General features: G+C 42.4%; 1 protein-coding gene across 1 annotated transcript; it reads left to right on the forward strand.

Annotated features, from left to right (window-relative positions):
* The first annotated feature begins 6,874 nt into the window (after positions 1 to 6,874).
* Positions 6,875 to 27,018, forward strand: ZNF200 (zinc finger protein 200). The gene is made up of 5 exons (XM_081257056.1): positions 6,875 to 7,061; positions 7,779 to 8,105; positions 8,735 to 8,826; positions 9,126 to 9,249; positions 25,973 to 27,018. Exons 2-5 carry the CDS (start codon positions 7,859 to 7,861, stop codon positions 26,695 to 26,697), a joined length of 1,188 nt encoding a protein of 395 aa, XP_081113182.1. The 5' UTR covers positions 6,875 to 7,061; positions 7,779 to 7,858; the 3' UTR covers positions 26,698 to 27,018.
* The last annotated feature ends 619 nt before the right edge of the window (positions 27,019 to 27,637 follow it).

Genomic DNA, 27,637 nt, shown 5'->3' on the forward strand with positions numbered 1-27,637 from the left:
TGGAACTGGGGGTTAGTGCACTGGGTTAACCCAATTCCGGTCTTTCAACATTTTCCTGTTGGCAGGCTATAATCAGAGTCAACCTGCCTGCATCTCCAAAAACTGCTCTGATTATCCTCACCTCCCAAAGGAACAGAAACAAGACACTTTAGAGTTTTGAGGATTTTATACAATTCACCTATCAAGTTTCTATCAATAGAGCTACTACCTTAGCTAGTGAGCTAGTCTTTGAGAAGTTGCCTTGTTAGAAGTTCAGGGATATTATACTAAATGGCTAAGACAAATCACTTGGAAAAATATCCTTAACACATAACTTTATGGCCAGACTAAATATCTGTCCTATGAATAGTCCAAAGGAGATAAGACAGCGGGGAGAGGAAGATTAGAGAAAGAATGAGAGATGAAGCAAAGGGAGACAGAGAGGAAGTTTAAATCAAGTTGATTTATGGGATATCCTCCCTGTCTTGAGGACTTAGGAAGCCTTAGGAAAAAACAAGCAAACTGGATTATTATAAATCACTTTTGTACCTGTATTAATGAACTGTGGTTCTTAGAATTATTGGCTGGGCCCCATAAATAAGTCCATTAGAAAATGCAGTTGTAACTGCATTTGTTGTCACTCAGTTGATTACTGTGAGATCCCACTTCCCTACAGGAGACCAAGAAAGAGATGGGGCTGCTGTCATGGAAAAACATTTGACACACATCCCAAGTGTCACATTATTCTGTACTGAGCTGTATCTGCAAATCTGTGGGCCTGTGGAATATTAGGTGTTCTAGTTCACAGATGTCCCTCTATCATCCTCCATTTAAGGAGACATAAAGAGAGGGGGTGAGGGAGAAGGATGGACTAGGAGTTTGGGGTTAGTAGATGCAAACTATTACATTTAGAATGGATAAACAACAAGATCCTACTGTATAGCACAGGGAACTATATCCAATCTCCTGGGATAAACCATAATGGAAAAGAATATTTTAAAAAAGAATATATATGTGTATAACTGAGTCACATTGCTGTACAGCAGAAATTAGCACAACAGTGTAAATCACCTATACTTCAATCTAAAAAAATTACCACACACACACACAAAAAAAAACCAATAAAGAGACATAGAGAGGGATGTAAGAGAAAAGGAGGACTGGGAATTCCCTGGCAGTACAGTCGTTAGGACTCCATGCTTCCACTACAGGGGGCATGAGTTTGATCCCTGGTTAGGGAACTAAGATCCAGCATGCCACATGGCACGGCCAAAAAAAAAAAAAAAGAAAGAAAAAAGGAGGATGAAATGAAGATTGAACCCCAAACTCCTCCTACCCCAACTTCTCTTCCCATCTTCACACTAAACCTAGATTGGACTTAGGTTCTCCATGGTTGTGACCAGAGCACAAAACACATGCTTCGTTTTCTTCATAGAGCTTTGTTCTACATGCATAATCCACAAGGTGGCACAGCTCACGTTCCCTATTTGTTTAGCCGTTCCCTATGGTTGGCCATTTGTTGCTGCCAATTCTCCCTTGCTATCGTTCCATAAACAGCTTGGTGTATATATATATATATATATATATATATATATATATATATATATATGGTTCAGTTTTTTTGGTGTACATTTTTTGCCACCTCCTCCCCATACACATATTTTTTCTCCTGTTATTCCTAAAATTGTTCCAGAATGTGAGCTATTTGATAACACTTGCAGTAGTTGGCCATACAATATTTTGGAAAGAATGTTTCACGCCCAAAGCAATGTTTGTCATTTAAAATTTTTGCTGATATAATAGAGATGTAATGAGGTTTTACCTGTGTTTTAATTTATTTCATTACCTGCTAATGAGGCTATGAATTTTCCATGTGTATTTCTACTTTTTTGCTTCATTCTGTCAACACACTTTTTTTTTTTTTTTTTTTTTTTGCGGTACGCGGGCCTCTCACTGCTGTGGCCTCTCCCGTTGTGGAGCACAGGCTCCAGACGTGCAGGCTCAGCGGCCATGGCTCACGGGCCCAGCCACCCCACAGCATGTGGGATCTTCCCGGACCGGGGCACGAACCCGCGTCCCCTGCATTGGCAGGTGGACTCTCAACCACTGCACCACCAGGGAAGCCCAAACACACATATTTGATAAACAATTATAATAGTAATAGAAAAGAGTTTTATTCAAGCTAAACTGAGGACTACAGCCTGGAAGATACAGATTTAAGAAGCACCTGAACTGTGTCCCATCAGACTACAAAATGGGGGAGGCTCATATAGACAAAAACCACAAAGCTACATATGTTGTTTGTCAAGAACTACAATTGAGGACTTCCCTAGTGGCGCAGTGGTTAAAAATCTGCCTGCCAATGCAGGGGACACGGGTTTGAGCCCTGCTCCAGGAAGATCCCACATGCCGTGGAGCAACTAAGCCCATACACCACAACTACTGAGCCTGTGCTCTACAGCCCGTGTACCACAACTACTGAAGCCCGCGTGCCTAGAGCCCATGCTCTACAATGAGAAGCCATCACGATGAGAAGCCCGTGCACTGCAACGAAGAGTAGCCCCACTCGCCGCAACTAGAGAAAGCCCACGTGCAGCAACAAAGACCCAATGCAGCCAAAAATTAAAAAAATTTTAAAAAAAGAACTACAATTGAAGCTGGCAAGAAGTAAGAGTGCTTTTTAAGTATGGACTGGTTGGGGTCCAAAATAGTTGCAAAGTTACAAGGGGAAACGTTGGACCATTAGGTTGCAGCTGGCAGCTACTAGCAGATACTGTTTTGAAAATGGCTTGTGGTATCCTTGAGTTTGATACAGTTCAGAAAATTCAGGGTCTCAATGATGCAGGCACATGTCTGAAACTACACCTCAATCGCCACCCAGCTCTATTTTTGTTTTAATATTTATTTCTTAATTTATTTTGGCTGTGCTGGATCTTTACTTGCAGCATGCAGGCTTCTTAGTTGCAGCATGCATGCAGGATTAAGTTCCCCAAACAGGGATCAAACCCAGGCCCCTTGCACTGGGAGGATAGAGTCTTACCCACTGGACCACCAGACAAGTCCCACCTGGCTCTATTTTGGATACCTGAACCACAGTTTTATATCTTGTCAGAACAAAGAAGAAACATCAAACATGACAGAGGTACATTCCTTCAAGGTTTCAAAAGGGACAGATTAGCATGCACACAGCTAGTTAGCATGACCTTGGTGTCTGGGAAGAGAACTTCATCTTCAAAGGAGTACCAGCATTGGCATCATGGGGGCGGGGAAGGGGGGGCATTTATCCCTATCTCTTTTTTTTTTTTTCTGTACGCGGGCCTCTCACTGTTGTGGCCTCTCCCGTTGCGGAGCACAGGCTCTCGGACGCGCAGGCTCAGCGGCCATGTCTCACGGGCCCAGCCGCTCCGCGGCATGTGGGATCCTCCCAGACTGGGGCACGAACCCGCGTCGCCTGCATCGGCAGGCGGACTCTCAACCACTGCGCCACCAGGGAAGCCCTATCCCTATCTTCAAAGTGGACATTCTAAACAATCTGCTAACTGTATTCCTTTTTCTTTTTTCAAATGGTTAAAGCAGGGCTTCCCTGGTGGTGCAGTGGTTGAGAGTCCGCCTGCCGATGCAGGGGACACGGGTTCGTGCCCCGGTCTGGGAAGATCCCACATGCCACGGAGCAGCTGGGCCCGTGAGCCATGGCTGTTGAGCCTGTGCGTCCGGAGCCTGTGCTCCACAACAGGAGAGGCCACAACAGTGAGAGGCCTGCGTACTGCAAAAAAAAATGGTTAAAGCAGATGTATGTTTGACAGGCCATAAGACAGGCCTGTTCTAGTTAGTATAAAGGTCAAGCCAAATCACGTATAAGCCAGAATGACTTCCCTATACTTCAACATGTGAAAATTGCTTCCATCAAGTCTATAAAAATGGTACAGGTCCTTTAACTACTTGCCATGTGGACTCTAGATTTTGAACTTAGTTGTCTGTAGTACTTCTTCATAAATATTTTACATACTAAACATTTGTATTTGTAGGACATAATTTTCCCTGTCTGGTGGTCTTTTTTAATTGAGATATAATTCTCATAGCATAAAATTCACCCTTTTAAATACACAACTAAGTGGTTTTTAGTATATCCACAATGTGTACAAACATCACCACTAATTCCACAACATTTTTATCACCCCCAAAACAAACCCTGCGCCGCTTAGCATTCACTTGCTATTCCCCTCTGCCCCCGGCCCCTGGCTACCACTAACCTTTTTATCTCTATGGATTTGCCTATTCTGGACATTTCACATAAGAATCACACAAAGTCTTGTGTCACCGGGTTCTCTGGCTTAGCACAATGTTTCAAAGTTCATCCATGTTGCAGCATGTATCACTGCTTTGTTCCTTTTTTACTGCTAACTAATAACCCATTATATGGATATACTATATCTTGTTAATCTGTTCAATAGACAGGTTGTTTCTACTTTTCAGCCATTATGAATAATGCTGCTATTCAGGTACAAGTTTTCACTTCTCTTGGGCTTATACCTAGGAATGGAATTGCTGGATCCTATAGAAGTAATTCTATATTAACATTTTGAAAGACTGCCAAACCGTTTCCAAAGCAGCTAAGCATCTTTTCATTCTTTCTTTTCTTTCCTTCCTTCCCTTCCTTCCTTTCTCTTTCTTTCTGCCGCACTGCATGAAGGGGCATGCAGGATCTTAGTTCCCCAACCAGGGATGGAACCCATGCCCACTGCAGTGGAAGCACAGACTCCTAACAACTGAAACACCAGGGAATTCCCACTAAGCATCTTTTCAAATGTTAATGATCATTTAGTTTTTCTCCTCTTTGGAATGACTTCATAGCTTTTGCCTTAGTCTTTGGTCAGTTAGCAGGAGCTCTTTGTATGCTGGGAATGCCTTAGTCTTTTTTTTTTTTTTTAGAAGATGTTGCGGGTAGGAGTTTATTAATTTATTTATTTTTGCTGTGTTGGGTCTTCGTTTCTGTGCGAGGACTTTCTCTAGTTGTGGCAAGCAGGGGCCACTCTTCATCGCGGTGCGCTGGCCTCTCACTATCGCGGCCTCTCTTGTTGCGGAGCACAGGCTCCAGACGTGCAGGCTCAGTAGTTGTGGCTCACGGACCTAGTTGCTCCGTGGCATGTGGGATCCTCCCAGACCAGGGCTCGAACCCATGTCCCCTGCATTAGCAGGCAGATTCTCAACCACTGAGCCACCAGGGAAGCCCAATGCCTTAGTCTTTATCTGGTTTATCTTCTACAATTATGTCCCAGTCTACTGCTTGATTTTATTAATATTGTTTTCTAAAGTTTTTTTTTTAAATACAGCCACTCAAGCTTATATTTTACTTTAAAGCACCTCAGTTTCCTATTTTGCCTCAATATTAAACTTAACCTTCTCTTAAGTGTTCTTTCATTGGCTATTAAATTCCATCTCTTTGTGTGTAAAGACAAGAGCCTTTTTTCCCAGAAGAATAGACAATTTCTGCTAGCACCAAGTTAAATGCTATCCTTACATACAGGTCGACATATATTCAGATCAATTTTGGCTATACTGTTCTATTTATTCACGCGTAGTTCAAACTACACTGCTTTGATTAAAGAAGGGTTTTTTTCGTAATTTTGATGTCTGGAAAGACAGGTATCCTTTTTTTTAAGTTTTGTTGCCAGTTTTTTCTATTTTATTTTATTTGTTTGTTTATTTATTCATTTATTGCTGTGTTGGGTCTTCGTTGCTGCGCGAGAGCTTTCTCTAGCTGTGCTGAGCAGGGGCTATGCTTCATTGCGGTGTGTGGGCTTCTCATTGCGCTGTCTTCTCTTGTTGAGGAGCACGGGCTCTAGGCACGAGGACTTCAGTAGTTGTGGCTCAGGGGCTCTAGAGCGCAGACTCAGTAGCTGTGGCACATGGGCTTAGGTGCTCCGCCGCATGTGGGATCTTCCCGGACCAGGGCTCAAATCCGTGTCCCCTGCATTAGCAGGTGGACTCTTAACCACTGCGCCACCAGGGAAGCCCCTGCCACACGGTTTTAACACTACTCTCTTTATAACATGTTTTAGATCACAGCTGAGTGAGTCACCTATAGTTACCGTTAAGAAACAGAACTCATATTTTCACTTTAGTCATCCTGCCTGAGGCTGGCGTTTACATAGAATAGAGCAATCCCTGCTCTTGTGTGGCCCCAGTTCCTGATCACTGCCTCACTGGAAAATGAACCGAGTATGGGAACAATGCAGAAAGAAAGACGAATTGAGGACGGTAACGGAGATGGACAGCTAGAATTCCTGAGAAAATAAGATGGCCGGTCCAGACCGCTGTGTAGAAGTTGGCCAACAGGGGAGGGGAGCTTCGCCCGGCTCTGACCGAAAGGCCGCCCCTGCCGAAAGGGACGGCTGTAACAGGACCCTAGAGCGGACAAAACCCACAACCTACCACCACCTCGCCGCCACAACTTTTTGACAGACCCCATAGGCTGGGGCGGAAACTGCGTCGGCCTCTCACAGACCTTCCGGTCCGTCAGACGGCCCGCTTCCGGTCGAGCCCCGGCCCTGCTCCGCCCCAACCGCGGCGCCTGGAGATCTCCCATTGGCTGTTTGGCACCGAACTACATTTCCCAGCAGCCCTTGTAGCTAGACCGTCCTATTTGGAGTGGTGCCCACCTGTCTTGGAGGGTTTGAGCCAGCCTTCTGCTTTCAGTCTCCCCGGTGCAGCCGAAGAGAGAGTGGCTGCTGCCAACCTGGCCTCTCTGCGTCCCTGAGGGCTCCGCCGGCCGGCCTCGAGCCTCGCCTTCCCAAGCGCAGACCGCTCGCTCCAAGCGAGGAGACCAGACTTCCGCACCGGAAACGGGGCACCGGGCGTGACGTCACTGCTGCCTAGGCGCCCGGCCTCCCAGAAGGCATCGCGTCCCTGCCGTCCTCCCCATCTGAGGGCGGCGCACACCAGTAGTCGCCGGCTACCTGTGAGGACATCCCGAAGGGCGAGGGGAGGGCTTGGCCTCTCGAGCCTAGTTTCCCGGTCTCTCCCCGAGTCTGGGTCTCTGGGCTGTCCCCAGTGAGCGCCCAGGGGCGGCAGAACCCCAAGAGGTGAGGGACTCCAGGAGGGCGGGAACCAGGCTGAGGTGGCCTCTGGGGAGCGGAACAGAGTCTATTGCTAGGGGAGCCTGGCCGGATAGGTAGCCGGGAGCGCACCCCAGGCAATGCCACCAGCTGGGCTTTGCGGTGAAGGTGCCCCTTGGCCACTGGGAGAGGCTGCAGAGCGGGCCTGGCCTGGTGGGCCCTACCGGGATGTCCCCTGTCGCTCTTACAGGGCTTTGAGGGCGGAAAGGAGTCAGCAGGCCACACGTAGACACCTCATGCGGCCTTGCGTTTGCTCCTTGAACCATCACCAACCCCTGGAAGGGCATCCGAGGGACCTGCGGTCCAAGGGACTCAGTGAGGCCAGATTCGGTGGCCAAGTTGACTTGTAAATAGATGCCCTCGGTATTGGACCCCGGATTTCCTGTCTTCTGGCCCACTGCTTCTTCTACCAGCATGAGTTAAACCTTTCTTCCAAGTGGAGTTTGCACTTCATTTTCTCATGAGGATGGCCCTTGAGGTTTGAACATCTTCTGCTTTCATTCTCAGGATATTCCTTTCAGGCCTTGCTAAGAGTATCGGGTCAGGGATCTTCCTTACGGTTGTGAGTTCCCTACCGTAGTTTATCTTTCCTTTTTGATTTAGATCTCATGTGGCCTCACTTTGCAAGACACATACTGGAGTGCAGGCATCTCCAGCCTGACTCATGGTTTCTCTCATCTACAGCGTGACTGACAGGTTTCCTCCAGTAAGAGGTGACTCTTGAAGCTCTGCAGAAACAAGTGTGTGTGTGATTTCAAGGCACGATGGCTGCAAAAGTGGTTCCTATACCCCCAAAGCCAAAGAGTTCCTTTATACTGAGAGTTCCTCCTAACTCCAAGCTGGGCCAAGATCTACGTCGAGATGCTACTAGTGGGCCCAAGACCATTCACCAGCTGGTTCTGGAGCACTTCCTCACCTTCTTGCCCAAGCCAGGCCTAGTGCAGCCCGGTCAGAAAGTCAAGGAGACCTTGGTTATTGTTAAGGATGTGAGCTCAAACCTTCAGAACAGAGGTAAGAAGCACATACTGTTTTACTAGAAGAGAAGGGGATGGTACTGGGGGCTGAGCTAGACTTCCCTGTTAGTAATGAATTCAAGTTAGGTTGGTGGGTGTCGGAAAAAAAGAGTTGATTCCAATAAGTCAACATGCCAGGGAGAGGGAGTATGTTTTTCTCAAGCTGGAGCTTGAATGGTTTGCTAAGTGTGTGTAAAGCCACAGAATGAACAGTGTGTATCTTTTCTGTAGTGTCAGTTTTACCCAGACATTGGGGGAGGGGGAGTATCTTTTTAGGATAAAGGAATGTGGATGAATTATTGAATTGACTTCAGCTTATGTGGAATTTTGTTAACTTTTGTGCTTGCTGTGGGCATCTTCAGACTTTACCTTTCCCCATCCTTCCCCTTAGTAGTAATGGGAATTTTAAAAGGTGCTTAGGGGAATATCCTTTTCATAGTGAAGAGACCCCATATAGGTTCAAGACCCTGTGGTTTGTGGATTGATCTCTGACTGGGCTCATAGGAACAGAAAAAGCCTTGAGTTACCTACCAAAGGAATGAGGACAGCCTGGCTTCAAGGTGTGGGTAGAGTCTCCATATCAGAATCCCTGACTTTTCTATTAACTACAGCTTCCTCTTTCCCCAGTGCAACCTCATCCCTTAGTGAAGCTTCTACCCAGAGAAGGAATCCAGCAGAAACAGGAGACAGTGTCTCTGTGTTTGAAAGCTGAGTCTGAGGTGGGTTCAGTTTTCCTGTTCACTGTTTGAGTGCATCACCTTCTCTACTCTTGCAGCCCTCCCATATATATAAACCCACTCTTGGGAGTCAGCAGGGAGATGGGGCTCTTTCTTCACTGCCTCCTTGGACAGTCATCTTTTTTTTTCTTCCTCTGGCTCCTCTCTGATCCTGGCTTTCCTGTCTGCGTGGGACTTCTAGATCCCTTTTGCCATCCCTTCCCTGATCTTGGTCTTTCTTAACAGCAGGGCTGTCAAGGAACCTCTGTTACTAAGAGGAAGGGGGCCTGTTGCTCTTTCAGGAGCTGGTGGTCTTTGAGGATTTGAATGTATTTCACTCCCAAGAAGAATGTGTAAGCTTGGATCCTGTTCAGCAGCCCACCTCAGAGATTCAAGACAACAGTATTGGGGAGATGATGTTACTGGGTAAGAAATCAAGTCCCTCGTGTGTTCAGATTGAAGACTATGGGAAAAGCATGTTCTATTTCATCTCAGACTTTTTTGAGACATTGTTCACACCAGCTAAGTACATGTTCATGCACATTTAATTTTTGATTTATTCCATGTGGCAGAGGCTTCTCCAGCTGTGAGTGGCCATTTTCCCTGTATCTTGGGGGCAGTAAGGAGGGAACTTCTCTTGGTAAGCAAGACTTGAGGTTGATATACTCACATCAAATATTTAAACAGATAGAAAATGCGAGTATACTGTTTCTGAATCTCTGCACCCAGTGGTATTCTCCCCACAGGTATATTTTACATCAGTGTATTTATTGGACACATGACTAATTCTTTTAAGTCTTTTTTTTTTTCCTTGATGTTCAATAGCTGTGAAGCCTACTAGTGTAAGAGAAAATATATCCCACTTTTGATGGAAATAACATCTGGCACTTATTAAGCACTTGTGTGCCAATATGTGCTAGACATTTCTAACTACTTTGCATGCATTTATTATCTTATGTAATTCTTATGATAGTACTGTGGGGTATAGGAATCATTACTATTTCATAGATGATGGAACTGAAGCAGAGAAAAGTTAAGAAATTTGCTAAAGGTCACACAGCAGTAGGTAGTAGAGCAGGGATTTAGACTCAGGGAATCTAACACCAGAGCTTACAGTCTTGGCCCAGTACAGTACTGCCTCCTTGCTGCATTTCTCATAGTTTCATCAGTGAATTTCCTATATGGTTGGTGAATGAAGCCTTCTTCATTTGTACTCATTTCCCAGTAGTGGCTAACAAGTGCTACATAGGAACTCATCTGGCAGCAGCTTCTCTGTAAGCTGCTTAGAGATGCTTCAGTTTTTCCCTAGAAATATACTGCTACCCTAGAGCCAGGGTCCCTCAAAAATCATCTTGCTGAATGCCTAATACTTTTTACCTTGCCTTCAAGACTGGTTCTGAGGCTGAGGTTTTGTGAGTTGCCTAGGGTGACAGAAATACAAAATGATTACTCAGCTCTGTAGTTGTCTTATCCTGTATGGTTGGGGTGGTGGTACATAATAGGCCTGGTTAATTTCCCATAGATTACTGTATGTAATATTTTATTTTAGGAAACCGTATAAACAGATCAGATTTATTACACTGAGTTTTCCCTGAGTCTTAGGCAAAGCTAGCATTTATTTTGGGTGACTGACTATTGGGCATGTTGCCAACTCCAGGAACACTTTGGCCCTGAACATTGAGGCCCTGAGACCCAATCCTCACCCTCTCCTTTCTTCTCCCTTGTCCATACTCTGAAGCTGATGATTTAAGCTTCGAGTCATTCACCACATTTAATAAATGCTGTTTTCCCCTCAGGCAGGGTTGGGTTTTGGAGTTGATATTCAGGAGGTTAAAAATATATATAATGCTCCATTTCTACCCTCTAAGAGCTTCTAAGTTACAGCTGTAAAGAGCTATGATAAGTCAAGGCAGGATTTGGACCCAGGAGCAGAGTTTGGAAGAACACGGATTTGATTTTAGATGAGATTCAGTCCATGGGAGGAAATAAAATGAGGTTATCCTCTGGGCACTTGGACATTGGGGATTGGAGGTCAGATGTAAGGATGTAGAGATTTGGGAGTCATCAGCATATAGCTGATAGTTGAAATAGTAACATTTGGTCGGTTTGCAAAGGGAAAAGTGTAAGGAAATGAACCTCGTGGGGACAGGAATCAAAAGGAAGGCCCTTGACAGAGGAAGACAGAATTTGTGTCTCAGTCCAAGTAAACCACATGAAAGCAACCAAAAAGGTAGAGCACTTAAATTCTCAGTGAGATAGTTCTTATGGTTGTATCTGCCCTCTACTGTGGTAAGAGAATATACCTTTCCAAGATTGACACAAATTGACTACATACTATGCAGCAAAAACACAAAGAGTAGAAATTATACATTAGGATCTATCACAATGCAATACAACTAGAAATTAATAATGAAATCAGAGAAAACAATTTCTTTCTACCAGTAAAGTTTAAAACTATTAAGTAGGGCTTCCCTGGTGGCGCAGTGGTTGAGAGTCCACCTGCCAGTGCAGGGGACATGGGTTCGTGCCCCGGTCCGGGAAGGTCCCACATGCCGCAGGACAGCTGGGTCCATACCGCAAAAAAAAAAAAAAAAAAAAAAAAAAAATCCTTTGGGAGTAAAAGAAAAAAAGCTGGACCGCATACAAACTATGTGAAATAAAATGGAGACAGCTGCTTTGCCTAAAGACCATTTATTAAAAAAAAAAAAAAAAAAACTATTAAGTAACTTTGGGTCAAAGGAGTAATACAAATTAAAATCACATAATTTTTCTGCAAAACACTATGTATCAGAATCTATGGTATAATCTAAAGTGGTACTCATAAGTATATGCAGGGATGTAAAAACATGTATACTGGTTTACAGAAATTAATTAAGCCTCTGACTCAAAGTTAGGAAAACAAGATAAGGGAAAACAGGAACAAAATATTAATAAATACAAACTTAGAAATCAACAAGTTAAAAATAGAAAAAATAGAGGAACTAATAAGTAGAAAGATTTACACACAAATAGATAAACCAGTTTCCATAGAGGAAACTGAAATTGTCAAAAAACTAGTCCCACACACAAGAAAAAGGACTAGCCTTAGTTTCACAGAAAATTCTTGTAAATCTTTAAAAATTTGACAGTTCAAATTCTGTGAGAACTTTCAGAGTATAGAAAAAGAAGGAAAACTTCCAGGTTCTTTTTATGACACTAGTGTAACAAAGATATCACAACCTGATGAAAATTGCAATGACCAAATAAGATTTATTCCAGGAATACAAAAATAATTTAGTCATAGAAAGTCTATTTGTTATAAGTCTATCCATCTGAAAATAAAAAGAAATAGCCTATGATCATTTTCATAGTTATTGAAAAGATATTTGACAAAATACAAACCTCTTCTTTCTAAGAACACTTAACAAACTAGTGACTAATGGGTACTTCCTTAATGGGCTACATATTCTTTCAGCCAGCATCATCTTTAATGGGAAACACTGGGGGCATTCCCACTAGAATTAGGAATACAACAGTGAAGCCCACTACCACTACTACTATTTAATATTTTGTTTCAGGTATTAGCCAGTGCAGTTAAATGAGAAGGAAATTAGCTGTATTATAAGAACTTAAGAGAAAGATAAAACTACACCTATTTACATATAATATAATTGTGTAGCTGGAAAATCCCAGAGAATGTCTGAAAGCTTATTCCAAATAATAAGCATTTAGTAAGGCAATGAGATGTAAAATTATTATACCGAAATCATTCATGCAAACACAATCATTTAGAAGATACACAGTAGGAACAAAAAAGATTAAACACCTAGGAATAAACTTAAGAAGTGTGCAAAAATTATGAGGAAAACTTTAAAACACTTCTAAAAGACACAGAAATAGATTTGAATGAATGGAAAGAAGTATCATGTTCTTGGTGGGGAAGATTTTAATATAAAAAAAGGTCAGTTCTCCCCAAATTGATTTATGAATTCAATGTAATCCCTTTAACAAAGCCAATAGGATTTTTTTCCCCTGGAACTAGGCAGTCCGATCTCAAATTCAAATGGAAAAATAACTACAAGTAACAGGGAAAATTGAAAAGAAGAGCAGTGGCGCAGGAGGGTTCTAGCCGTATCAGGTATTAAAGCAGCCTCTAAAGCCTGTCATGAAAACAGTATATAGTATTGGCATGTGACTAGATAGACCAGTGGGATGGAATAAGAAGTCCAGGGACCTCCCTGGTGGCACAGTGGTTAAGAATCCACCTGCCAGTGCAGGGAACATGGGTTCAATCCCTGGTCGGAGAAGATCCCACATGCTGCAGAGCAACTAAGCCCATGCGCCACAACTACTGAAGCCCGTGTGCCACAACTACTGAAGCCTGCGCACCTAGAGCCCATGCTCTGCAACAATAGAAGCCACTGCAATGAGGAGCCCGTGGACTGCAAAGAAGAGTAACCCCCGCTCTCCGCAACTAGAGAAAGCCCCGCGTGCAGCAACGAAGACCCAACGTAGCCAAAAATAAACTAATTAATAACAAAATTAATGAAGTTAAAAAAAAGTGCAGAAATAGCTTCAAATACACATGAGGATTTAGTTTGTGGTAAAGTTGGAATCTCCAGTCAGCAAGGTAAAGAGGGACTTTTTGATAAAAGGTGTTGTGACAACTTAGTAGCCATTTGGTGAATCATACCTTACTTTGCACACCAAGAAAAACTCCCAGTGGATCAAAGGGTGAATTCCTTTATAACTGTGGCCTAGGAAGGCTTTTCTAATTAAGACTCAAAAATCCAGAAGTCTTGAAAGAAAAGATCAATAAAGTAAATACCTAAAAATTTTTAAACTTCTGTATGACAAAATAAAAAATATCTGAGCAAATAAAATGCAGTAAATTGGAGGTAAACATTTGCACCTTATATCAGACAAAAGCCTAATCTTCCTAATTTATTAAGAATTTCTAGAAATTGGGAAGAGAAAGATCAACAGATTTTCTCAGAAATACAAATTACTCTAAAATACATGAAAGAGGGCTTCCCTGGCAGCACAGTGGTTAAGAAACCGCCTGCCAGTGCAGGGAACATGGGTTCGAGCCCTGGTGCAGGAAGATCCCACATGCTGCGGAGCAACGAAGCCCATGCGCCACAACTACTGAGCCTGTGCTCTAGAGCCTGTGAGCTACAACTACTGAAACCCATGCGCCTAGAGCCCGTGCTCTGCAACAAGAGAAGCCACTGCAACGAGAAACCTGCACACGGCAACAAAGAGTAGCCCCTGCTCATCGCAACTAGAAAAAGCCCACACTCAGCAATGAAGACCCAACGCAGCCAAAAATAAATTAATTAATTAATAAAAGAAATTAAAAAAATAAAATACATGAAAGATGTCCAGCCCTACTCATAATTAGAAATGCAAATAAAACCTTTACTGAGTTACCTTTTTTTAAAAAAATCTATCAGATATATAGAAATCAGAAACTTAACAACACATTGGTGGTGAGGTTGTTGGGAGATGGGTATATTGCTGGTGGGCATGCAGAATGGTACAGTTCCTGTTTATGAGAATTTGTAATCACCCATATTACAGATGCATTTACCTTTTGATCTAGCAGACCCACTTCAGGGAATCTGAATTACAGATAATAGCAATAGCACACATTCAAAATAATGTACAAACAAGGTTTATTCGTTGTGGTATTGTTTGTAAAAACACAAAGTTGAAAACAATCCAAGTGTTTCTGCAGGGGGCTGGTTGAATACAGTATGTTTCCACACATCATACCATGATAATCTCTGTGCACTGGAATATAGTGACTGAAGTAAGGCAAGTAGCAGAAATGTACATAGTGTACTACCTTTTATGTAAGAAACGGGGAGAAAAAGAAAACGTATTGCCTAAAGAAACAATGGGAAAACAAAAAGAATTTAATAAAACTGCTACCTGTCTGGGGAATGAATAGAATGGATGGGGAGAGGGATGAGAGTAACGCTCTCTATGTATACTTCTTCATGTTTTGATTTTTTGAGCCATATAAATATATTAGCTACTAAAATTATTTTATTTTTAAAGTTACTACAGTAAAGGAAGGTAAAATACAGTTTCCCATGAACAACACAGGGATAAGGGGTGCTGACCCTCCCAGCAGTCAAAAATCAATGCATAATTGATAGTCAGCCCCCCATACCCGCTGTTCCTCTATATCCATGATTCCACATCTGCAGATTCAACCAACCTTGGATTGCACGGTACTGTAGTACTTACTGTTGAAAACATTCTGCGTATAAGTGGACTTTCACAGTTCAAACCTGTGTTGTTGAAGTCGACTGTATTTTCATTGACCCTTTCAGAAAAATAAGAAAAATCATATGAGTTGCAACTAATTGTTCTGAAAACAGATTTAGCTCTTTAATATAACCTAATATTTATAATCATTCATAAAACGCTGATGGTAATTCCTGAAAACTGAGAATAAAGAAACCTACTATCACTATTAATATCATTAACTAATTTTCTAAAGCAAGAAGATAAGAAAAAGAGGTTGAGAAGAATGAATATTGGAGAGGGAACTAAAATATGATTTGTACTTAGAAAATCTAAAAGGATCAACTAAAACATTATTATATTTAATAGTTTTAAAGTAGGTTGATAAGAATAAATATTTAAAAATCAATAAATAGCATTCTTTTTTTAAATTTATTTTTGGCTGCGTTGGGTCTTCATTGCTGTGCGTGGGCTTTCTCTAGCTGTGGCAAGAGGGGGCTACTACTCTTCCTTGCGGTGCACAGGCTTCTCATTGCAGTGGCTTCTCGTTGCGGAGCACGGGCTCTAGGCTTGTGGCACGTGGGCTCAGTAGTTGTGGCTTGTGGGCTCTAGAGCGCAGCCTTAGTAGTTGTGGCACATGGGCTTAGTTGCTCCGTGGCATGTGGGATCTTCCCGGACCAGGGCTTGAACCCATGTCCCCTGCACTGGCAGGCGGATTCTTAACCACTGCTCCACCAGGGAAGCCCAATAAATAGCATTCTTAAATAAACACAAAATAATGAGAGCTCTCATTCAGAATGACTGTAAGATAAGAGTAAACTAGAGAAATGTTTTTTTTATAGAAAAGATTTTTATTATTTTTTTTCTTTTATATATTTTTTTGGCTTTTTTTTATTAGTCTCTGCTTTACAACAAAGTGAATCAGTCATACATATACATCTGTTCCCCCATCCCCTCCCTCCTGCGTCTCCCTCCCTCCCACCCTCCCCATCCCACCCCTCCAGGCGGCCACAAAGCACGGAGCCAATCCCCCTGTGCCACGCGGCCACCCCCCACCATCCATCCACCCCACGCCCGGCAGTGTATACACGTCCATGCCTCTCCCCCACCCCGTCACAGCACCCCCCCATATCCCCAAGCCCACCCCCAGCAGGTCTGTGTCTCTATTCCTGTTTTACCCCTAAGTTCTTCATGACATTTTTTTTCTTAAATTCCATATATATGTGTTAGCATACGGTATTTGTCTTTCTCTTTCTGACTTAGTTCACTCTGTATGACAGACTCTAGGTCTATCCACCTCATTACAAATAGCTCAGTTTCGTTTCCTTTTATGGCTGAGTAATATTCCATTGTATATATGTGCCACATCTTCTTTATCCATTCATCTGATGATGGACACTTAGGTTGTTTCCATCTCCGGGCTATTGTGAATAGAGCTGCAATGAACATTTTGGTACATGTCTCTTTTTGAATTATGGTTTTCTCAGGGTATATGCCTAGTAGTGGGATTGCTGGGTCATATGGTAGTTCTATTTTTAGTTTATTAAGGAACCTCCATACTGTTCTCCATAGTGGCTGTACCAATTCACATTCCCACCAGCAGTGCAAGAGTGTTCCCTTTTCTCCACACCCTCTCCAGCATTTATTGTTTCTAGATTTCTTGATGATGGCCATTCTGACTGGTGTGAGATGATATCTCATTGTAGTTTTGATTTGCATTTCTCTAATGATTAATGATGTTGAGCATTCTTTCATGTGTTTGTTGGCCGTCTGTATATCTTCTTTGGAGAAATGCCTATTTAAGTCTTCTGCCCATTTTTGGATTGGGTTGTTTGTTTTTTTGCTATTGAGCTGCATGAGCTGCTTATAAATTTTGCAGATTAATCCTTTGTCAGTTGCTTCATTTGCAAATATTTTCTCCCATTCTGAGGGTTGTCTTTTGGTCTTGTTTATGGTTTCCTTTGCTGTGCAAAAGCTTTGAAGTTTCATTAGGTCCCATTTGTTTATCTTTGTTTTTATTTCCATTTCTCTAGGAGATGGGTCCAAAAGGATCTTGCTGTGATTTATGTCATAGAGTGTTCTGCCTATGTTTTCCTCTAAGAGTTTGATAGTTTCTGGCCTTACATTTAGGTCTTTAATCCATTTTGAGCTTATTTTTGTGTATGGTGTTAGGGAATGATCTAATCTCATACTTTTACATGTCCCTGTCCAGTTTTCCCAGCACCACTTATTGAAGAGGCTGTCCTTTCTCCACTGTACCTTCCTGCCTCCTTTATCAAAGATAAGTTGACCATATGTGCGTGGGTTTATCTCTGGGCTTTCTATCCTGTTCCATTGATCTATCTTTCTGTTTTTGTGCCAGTACCACAGTCTTGATTACTGTAGCTTTGTAGTATAGTCTGAAGTCAGGGAGCCTGATTCCTCCAGGTCCGTTTTTCGTTCTCCAGACTGCTTTGGCTATTCGGGGTCTTTTGTTTTTCCAAACAAATTTTGAAATTTTTTGTTCTAGTTCTGTGAAAAATGCCAGTGGTAGTTTGATAGGGATTGCATTGAACCTGTAGATTGCTTTGGGTAGTAGAGTCATTTTCACAATATTGATTCTTCCAATCCAGGAGCATGGTATATCTCTCCATCTATTTGTATCATCTTTAATTTCTTTCATCAGTGTCTTATAATTTTCTGCATACAGGTCTTTTGTCTCCTTAGGTAGGTTTATTCCTAGGTATTTTATTTTTATTTTTATTTTTATTTTTTTTTGCGGTATGCGGGCCTCTCACTGTTGTGGCCTCTCCCGTTGCGGAGCACAGGCTCCGGACACGCAGGCTCAACAGCCATGGCTCACGGGCCCAGCCGCTCCGCGGCATGTGGGATCCTCCCAGACCGGGGCACGAACCCGTGTCCCCTGCATCGGCAGGCGGACTCTCAACCACTGCGCCACCAGGGAAGCCCCATATTCCTAGGTATTTTATTCTTTTTGTTGCAATGGTAAATGGGAGTGTTTTCTTGATTTCACTTTCAGATTTTTCATCATCAGTGTATAGGAATGCCAGAGATTTCTGTGCATTACTTTTTTTTTTTTAATTTATTTATTTATTTTTGGCTGTGTTGGGTCTTCGTTTCTGTGCGAGGGCTTTCTCCAGTTGCAGCGAGCGGGGGCCACTCTTCATCGCCGTGCGCGGGCCTCTCACTGTCGTGGCCTCTCGTTGCGGAGCACAGGCTCCAGACGCTCAGGCTCAGTAGTTGTGGCTCACGGGCCCAGTTGCTCCGCGGCATGTGGGATCCTCCCAGACCAGGGCTCGAACCCGTGTCCCCTGTATTAGCAGGCGGATTCTCAACCACTGTGCCACCAGGGAAGCCCTGTGCATTACTTTTGTATCCTGCTACTTTACCAAATTCATTGATTAGCTCTAGTAGTTTTCTGGTAGCATCTTTAGGATTCTCTATGTATAGTATCATGTCATCTGCAAACAGTGACAGCTTTACTTCTTTTCCAATTTGGATTCCTTTTATTTCCTTTTCTTCTCTGATTGCTGTGGCTAAAACTTCCAAAACTAAGTTGAATAAGAGTGGTGAGAGTGGGCAGCCTTGTCTTGTTCCTGATCTTAGTGGAAATGGTTTCAGTTTTTCACCATTGAGGACAATGTTGGCTGTGGGTTTGTCATATATGGCCTTTATTATGTTGAGGAAAGTTCCCTCTATGCCTACTTTCTGCAGGGTTTTTATCATAAATGGGTGTTGAATTTTGTCGGAAGCTTTCTCTGCATCTATTGAGATGATCATATGGTTTTTCTTCTTCAATTTGTTAATATGGTGTATCACATTGATTGATTTGCGTATATTGAAGAATCCTTGCATTCCTGGAATAAACCCCACTTGATCATGGTGTATGATCCTTTTAATGTGCTGTTGGATTCTGTTTGCTAGTATTTTGTTGAGGATTTTTGCATCTATGTTCATCACTGATATTGGCCTGCAGTTTTCTTTCTTTGTGACATCCTTGCCTGGTTTTAGTATCAAGGTGATGGTGCCCTCGTAGAATGAGTTTGGGAGTGCTCCTCCCTCTGCTGTATTTTGGAAGAGTTTGAGAAGGATAGGTGTTAGCTCTTCTCTAAATATTTGATAGAATTCGCCTGTGAAGCCATCTGGTCCTGGGCTTTTGTTTGTTGGAAGATTTTTAATCACAGTTTCAATTTCAGTGCTTGTGATTGGTCTATTCATATTTTCTATTTCTTCCTGATTCAGTCTTGGCAGGTTGTGCATTTCTAAGAATTTGTCCATTTCTTCCAGGTTGTCCATTTTATTGGCATAGAGTTTCTTGTAGTAATCTCTCATGATCTTTTGTATTTCTGCAGTGTCAGTCGTTACTTCTCCTTTTTCATTTCTAATTCTATTGATTTGAGTCTTCTCCCTTTTTTTCTTGATGAGTCTGGCTAATGGTCTATCAATTTTGTTTATCTTCTCAAAGAACCAGCTTTTAGTTTTATTGATCTTTGCTATCGTTTCCTTCGTTTCTTTTTCATTTATTTCTGATCTGATCTTTATGATTTCTTTCCTTCTGCTAACTTTGGGGTTTTTTTGTTCTTCTTTCTCTAATTGCTTTAGGTGCAGGGTCAGGTTGTTTACTCGAGATGTTTCCTGTTTCTTAAGGTGGGATTGTATTGCTATAAAGTTCCCCCTTAGAACTGCTTTTGCTGCGTCCCATAGGTTTTGGGTCGTCGTGTCTCCATTGTCATTTGTTTCTAGGTATTTTTTAATTTCCTCTTTGATTTCTTCAGTGATCACTTCGTTATTGAGTAGTGTATTGTTTAGCCTCCATGTGTTTGTATTTTTTACAGATCCTTTCCTGTAATTGATGTCTAGTCTCATAGCATTGTGGTCGGAAAAGATACTTGATACAATTTCAATTTTCTTAAATTTACCAAGGCTTGATTTGTGACCCAAGATATGATCTATCCTGGAGAATGTTCCATGAGCAGTTGAGAAAAATGTGTATTCTGTTGGTTTTGGATGGAATGTCCTATAAATATCAACTAAGTCCATCTTGTTTAATGTATCATTTAAAGCTTGTGTTTCCTTATTTATTTTCATTTTGGATGATCTGTCCATTGGTGAAAGTGGGGTGTTAAAGTCCCCTACTGTGATTGTGTTACTGTCAATTTCCCCTTTTATGGCTGTTAGTATTTGCCTTATGTATTGAGGTACTCCTATGTTGGGTGCATAAATATTTACAATTGTTATATCTTCTTCTTGGATCGATCCCTTGATCATTATGTAGTGTCCTTCTTTGTGTCTTGTAATAGTCTTTATTTTAAAGTCTATTTTGTCTGATATGAGAATTGCTACTCCAGCTTTCTTTTGGTTTCCATTTGCATGGAATATCTTTTTCCATCCCCTTACTTTCAGTCTGTATGTGTCTCTAGGTCTGAAGTGGGTCTCTTGTAGACAGCATATATATGGGTCTTGTTTTTGTATCCATTCAGCCACTCTGTGTCTTTTGGTGGGAGCATTTAGTCCATTTACATTTAAGGTAATTATCGATATGTATGTTCCTATTCCCATTTTCTTAATTGTTTTGGGTTCGTTATTGTAGGTCTTTTCCTTCTGTTGTGTTTCTTGCCTAGAGAAGTTCCTTTAGCATTTGTTGTAAAGCTCGTTTGGTGGTGCTGAACTCTCTCAGCTTTTGCTTGTCTGTAAAGGTTTTAATTTCTCCATCAAATCTGAATGAGATCCTTGCTGGGTAGAGTAATCTTGGTTGCAGGTTTTTCTCCTTCATCACTTTAATTATGTCCTGCCACTCCCTTCTGGCTTGTAGAGTTTCTGCTGAGAGATCAGCTGTTAACATGATGGGGATTCCCTTGTGTGTTATTTGTTGTTTTTCCCTTGCTGCTTTTAATATGATTTGTGTTTAATTTTTGACAGTTTGATTAATATGTGTCTTGGCGTACTTCTCCTTGGATTCATTCTGTATGGGACTCCCTGTGCCTCCTGGACTTGATTAACTATTTCCTTTCCCATATTAGGGAAGTTTTCAACTATAATCTCTTCAAATATTTTCTCAGTCCCTTTCTTTTTCTCTTCTTCTTCTGGAACCCCTATAATTCGAATGTTGGTGCATTTAATGTTGCCCCAGAGGTCTCTGAAACTGTCCTCTGTTCTTTTCATTCTTTTTTCTTTAGTTTGCTCTGCATCAGTTATTTCCACTATTTTATCTTCCACATCACTTATCCATTCTTCTGCCTCAGTTATCCTATTGATCCCATCTAGAGTATTTTTCATTTCATTTATTGTGTTTTTAATCGATGCTTGATTCATCTTTAGTTCTTCTAGGTCCTTGTTAACTGTTTCTTGCATTTTGTCTATTCTATTTCCAAGATTTTGGATCTTGGAAATAGAATCTTGGATCATCTTTACTATCATTATTCTGAATTCTTTTTCAGGTAGACTGCCTATTTCCTCTTAGGTCTGGTGGGTTTTTATCTTGCTCCTTCTCCTGCTGTGTGTTTTTCTGTCTTCTCATTTTGCTTACCTTACTGTGTTTGAGGTCTCCTTTTTGCAGGCTGCAGATTCGTAGTTCCCATTGTTTTTAGTGTCTGTCCCCAGTGGCTAAGGTTGTTTCAGTAGGTTGTGTAGGCTTCCTGGTGTGGGGGAGTACTGCCTGTGTTCTGGTGGTTGAGGCTCGATCTTGTCTTTCTGGTGGACAGGTCCACGTCTGGTGGTGTGTTTTGGGGTGCCTGTGTCCTTATAATGTTTTAAGGCAGCCTCTCTGCTAATGGGTGGGGTTGTGTTCCTGTCTTGCTAGTTGCTTGGCATAGGGTGACCAGCACTGTAGCTTGCTGGTCGTTGACTGAAGCTGGGTGCTGGTGTTGAGATGGAGATCTCTGGGAGATTTTCACCACTTGATATTATGTGGAGCTGGGAGGTCTCTTGTGGACCAGTGTCCTGAAGTTGGCTCTCCCACCTCAGAGGCACAGCACTGACTCCTGGCTGCAGCACCAAGAGCGTTTTATCTACCCGGCTCAGAATAAAAGGGAGAAAAAGTAGAAAGAAAGAATTAGTAGAAGAAAGAAAGAGAGAGAGAAAGAAAGGAAGAAGGAAAGGAAGGAAGGAAGAAAGAGAAAGAAAGGAGGGAGGGAGGGAGGGAGGACAGAAAGAAAGAAAGGAGGGAGGGAGGGAGGAAGGAAAGAAAAAGAAAGTGAAAGGAAGAAGGGAGGGAGGAAGGAAAGAAAGACAGGAGGGAAGGAGGGAGGAATGAAAGAAATAAAGAAAGGGGCGGAGGGAGGGAGGGAGGAAGGGAAGGTAGGAAAAAAAGAAAGAGAAGATAAAGTAAAATAAAATAAAGTATAAAATATAGTAGCGTTATTAAAAATAAAAAAGTAATTATTGAAAAAAAAACGGACGGATAGAACCCTGGGACCTATGGTAGAAGCAAAGCTATACAGAGAAAATCTCATACAGAAGCATACACATACACATTCACAAAAAGAGAACGGGGGGGGAAAAATCGAAAATCTTGCTCTCAAAGTCCACCTCCTCAATTTGGGATAATTCGTTGTAAAAAGAGGAAAAGGGGAAAAAGTCTGAAATCTTGTCCTCAAAGTCCACCTCCTCAATTTGGGATGATTCGCTGTCCATTCATGCACTCCACAGACGCAGGGCACATCAAGCGGACCGTGGAGCTTTAATCCGCTGCCTCCAAGGCTGCACAGAGAGATTTCCCTGTCTCTTCTCTGTTCTCACAGCTCCCGGGTCTCAGCCTTGGACCTGGCCCTGCCTCTGCACGTAGGTCGCCGGAGGGCGTCCGTTCTTCGCTCAGACAGGACGGGTTTAAAGGAGCTGCTGATTCGGGGGCTCTGGCTCACTCAGGCCGAGGGGAGGGAGGGGCATGCAGTGCGGGGCGGGCCTGACGTTGCTCCAGCCCGAGGCGCTCCGTGCACTTTCCCGGGGAAGCCGTCCCTGGGTCCCGGGACCCCGGCAGTGGCGGGCTGCACAGGCTCCCCGGAAGCGGGGGTGGACAGTGACCTGCGCTCACACACAGGCCTTGTGGCAGCAGCAGCAGCAGCCCCTGCGTCCCACGCCCGTCTCCGGGGTCCGCGCCTTTAGCCGCAGCTCACGCCCGTCTCTGGAGCTCCTTTAAGCAGCGCTCTTAATGCCCTCTCCTCACGCACCAGGAAACAAAAGGGAAGTAAAAGTCTCTTGCCTCTTTGGCAGCTCCAGACTTTTTCCCTGGACTCCCTCCGGGCCAGCCGTGGCGCACTAGACCCTTCAGGCTGTGTTCACGCCACCAACCCCAGTCCTCTCCCTGCGCTCCGACCGAAGCCCGAGCCTCAGCTCCCAGCCCCGCCCGCCCTGGCAGCCGAGCAGACAAGCCTCTTGGGCTGGTGTGTGCCTGAGGGCACCAATCCTCTGTGTGGGAATCTCTCCGCCTTGCCCTCCGCACCCCTGTTGCTGTGCTCTCCTCCGTACTCCGAAGCTTCCCCCTCCGCCACCCGCAGTCTCCGCCCACGAAGGGGCTTCTAGTGTGTGGAAACCTTTCCTCCTTCACGGCTCCCTCCCACTGCTGCAGGTCCCGTCCCTATCCTTTTGTCTCTGTTTATTCTTTTTTCTTTTGCCCTACGCAGGTATGTGGGGAGTTTCTTGCCTTTTGGGGGGTCTGAGGTCTTCTGTCAGAGTTCAGTAGGTGTTCTGTGGGAGTTGTTCCACGTGTAGATGAATTTCTGATGTATCTGGGGGAGGAAGGTGATCTCCGCATCTTACTCTTTCGCCATCTTCCTCTCTCCCTTTGAGGACCTGCACCTGAGAGACGAGCCCCCAAAAGCCCTAACTTTGAAAACCAACAGGGCTCACATCTTGAGACGCAGAGCTGTAGCTATCTGAGAGACAGCTCCTAGAGAAATGTTTTATTGGTAAATAGAAAAGAAGATTCTTAAATATTGGAGAGAAACAGGTCTAAACTGGAAAACTAAAATCATGTAAAGATAGCAGTGCCCTCCAAATTTATTTATACTGTAAATACACTCGTTCAAATTTGTGAAAAGGTAGAAGTGGATGTTCTGACTGGTTTTACCAATATTAGACATGTTACAAACAACAAACAGTGTGATACTAAACTCCAAATGTATTAGAGTTAACTGTAAAAATAAGTCATAAAAGAATGGCTAGGGGACTTCCCTGGGTGCACAGTGGTTAAGAATCCACCTGGCAATGCAGGGGACACAGGTTCAATCCCTGGTCCAGGAAGATATCTCACATGCCACAGAGCAACTAAGCCTGTGCACCTAGAGCCCGTGCTCCACAACAAAGAGAAGCCACCATGAAAAGCCTGTGTACCACAACGAAGAGTAGCCCCCACTCACCACAAAAAGAGAAAGCCCGTGCACAGCAACAAAGACCCAATGCAGCCAAAAAAATTAATTAATTTAAAAAATACCTTAAAAAAAAAAAAGAATGGCCAGGAAACAATAGAAATTTATCAGATTTTAAGACTAATTTTTTTCTCTGGTTTTAAGTTGTGGAGTTATTATAGAGGGAGATTTCCATTAATATATCAGTAGTGATCGATAAAGAGATTAAGATTTGTAATATATAAAATTTATTTAAATTTATAAAAGTCTCAGCCCAATAGATAAATTACTAGTTTGCAGTAATCAAAGTGCAAAGTAAATCTACAATGAGAAACCATTGTATACCTATTAAATATTTGAAAATTATATCTACTGCCAGCAAGATTAGGTAAAATTGATAACCACATGTTGATGATTGTATTGAAATTTGTACAGCTTGTTTGGAAAGCAGTATAACAGTTCATACCAAGAGCTGTAATAAGAATTGGCATGTGCTTTGACCCAGCAGTTTCATTATCCTAAGGGAATCGTTAAAAGAAATAATTTAAAAGAAAAAATTCTATTGGTGTGAAACTGCTAAATCCAGCAGAGATTCATAGTCTAGCTTCAGGTTCAGTCACATTATCTAAGTGGTTGCTTTAATCCTTTAATGTCAGTAAGTTGCCTGGAGTCAGACAAATCCCTTGTCATGTCACCTGTTCAGAGCATACTTTTTTTTTTCACTTTGTTGCCTAGTCTTTATAATTTGTTATTTTACACAGACTTTTTTGGGGAAATACAAATGCAGAAAAGTCTACAGATCCTAAGTGTACAGCTCAGATTTTCACAAAATGTACATATTTATCTAACCACACCCAAAATTGACTATTCCTAACAGCCCAGAAATCCCTCTGTGCCCCCTGCTCAGTCACTACTCTCCTTCCTCCCCAAAAATGACAACTATTGACTTCTACCATAGTTTCATTTTATCAATTGTAGTAATCCTTTAGTGTCCAAATAATAATCCATTGTGTGAATATGCTATACCTCCTTTAGTTGTGGTCATTTGAATTCTTCCAGTTTTTCACTATATTGGATATTATAATATTACCTAATACTATAATATTTTAATATTTAATGTAGTGAAAACCTGGAAGTAACTCATCTTACCATTCACTTACTAGCCTCCTAAAGATTACAAGTAGTACCCTTTAGTATTTATGTCCTTCATCCCCTGGTCCTTATTAGCTCAGTGCTCTACACAGAATGTAAGGTCAGTATGAACTTGTTGAGTGAGTAGTTGGTGCTTATTCAGAAAACAAACAAATAAAATATTTTAATGTAGTCCCACTCATTCCAATTTTTAAAGAAAAGTAAAAAGAGGACTGTGTGCTTGCATTATGGGGTATGGAAAGATTTATCAGTCATGTATCCCACCCTCATTAAGGGTAGAAAAGTGTTGATGGCAATTATCGGCCAGTCCTCAGATTTCTGACTTTCAAGGTTATTGTTTCATGAGAAATCTGACTTGTTTTTTCCTGCCTGGTATCATAGCCCTCAAAAGTTATTAAATTCTCTCTCTGTTTCAACAGTCAGTGACAGTAACCCTGAGGGTGAAGATCTTCAGAGAGAACCTGTAGAGAATGAAGATCAGAGAGAAAAGTCTTCAGATTGTGATGAAATTGATTGCTCCGTGGTCTCTGAGCAACCTCCAGATTGCCAGAAAGAGGAAAGACTAAATACATCCATTCCAAAGGAAAGGAAAATGAGAAATCTTTTAGTTACCATTGAAAATGATACTCCACTAGAGGAACTCTCAAAATATGTGGATATCAGTGTTATTGCACTTACCAGAAATCGGAGAACAAGAAGATGGTATACTTGTCCACTGTGTGGGAAACAGTTTAATGAAAGTTCTTACCTTATTTCTCACCAGAGGACTCACACTGGAGAAAAACCCTATGACTGTAGTCACTGTGGGAAAAGCTTCAATCATAAAACAAACCTTAATAAACATGAGCGAATCCATACAGGAGAGAAACCTTATTCATGTTCTCAGTGTGGGAAAAACTTTCGTCAGAATTCTCATCGGAGTCGCCATGAAGGAATCCATATAAGGGAGAAGATATTTAAGTGTCCAGAATGTGGGAAAACCTTCCCAGGAAACAAAGAATTTGTGATTCATCTGCAGAGTCACGAGGCTGAGAGGCCATATGGTTGTACAAAGTGTGGGAGGAGGTTTGGTCGGCTCTCAAACTGTACCCGGCATGAAAAAACCCATTCAGCATGTAAGACCCAAAAACAGAAGTGGGATTGAGAAAGGTCTGATGGTCCTGCCTCAACCTGAAATATTCCTTAAGGAATTCTGAATTCCCAGGCTATCTGAAAAGATACACATAAGAAAACCTCATTATAGCCAAAATTGGATAAATACCCATGTTTGCTGAAACCTTAAGTTTTTAGAAAATTCACAGGGGGGAAGAAAAAAACCCAAAAACATCCTCAAGGGCTATACCTCAGTTAGCAACCAGGCTTTTTGGACTAGAGCTTTCTTTTGTGAACTTGTATAACAATGTATAGGTCACAGATCCCTTCCCTGAAAGATGCTTTGAAATGTGAGTCTGGGGGCTGCTTACCTTCAAGGTGAAGAGTGATGAGTGTCCTGAAAGTATATCCAGCTTTTGGCTTCCCTGGTGGCACAGTGGTTGAGAGTCTGCCTGCCGATGCAGGGGACGTGGGTTTGTGCCCCAGTCCAGGAGGATCCCACGTGCCGCGGAGCAGCTGGGCCCGTGAGCCATGGCCGCTGAGCCTGCGCGTCAGGAGCCTGTGCTCCGCAACGGGAGAGGCCACAACGGTGAGAGGCCCGCGTACCGCAAAAAAAAAAAAAAAAAAAAAAAAAAAGTATATCCAGCTTTTCCCCCACATAGGAATTCACACTTGAGAAATAATGTAAAGGTCCTAAAAGAACCAAACTACTGATTTGTTAAGTCAACAGCTTCTGTTAGCAACTCATGTAACCCTCCAAGGATACCCTTAAAGCCTGAGAGTTGAAAGGGATTGTTTACTTTGGAGTTTAGGAAAATACAGCAAGGAATGTCAAGGACTTACTCTATCATTTCTATGTGATCTAAACTAACAATTTCAATAACATTTGCAGTTTGTGGTTGAAAAGTGACTGTTTTACAGAAATCCTTTTCACAGTGTTATTTAAAAGTGTCTCCTGTTTTCACTGTATTTTGTTCTGCAATTAATTGCTC

This window comes from Mesoplodon bidens (assembly GCF_964165515.1).
Source record: "Mesoplodon bidens genome assembly, chromosome: 15".
NCBI classification, from domain to species: domain Eukaryota; kingdom Metazoa; phylum Chordata; class Mammalia; order Artiodactyla; family Ziphiidae; genus Mesoplodon; species Mesoplodon bidens.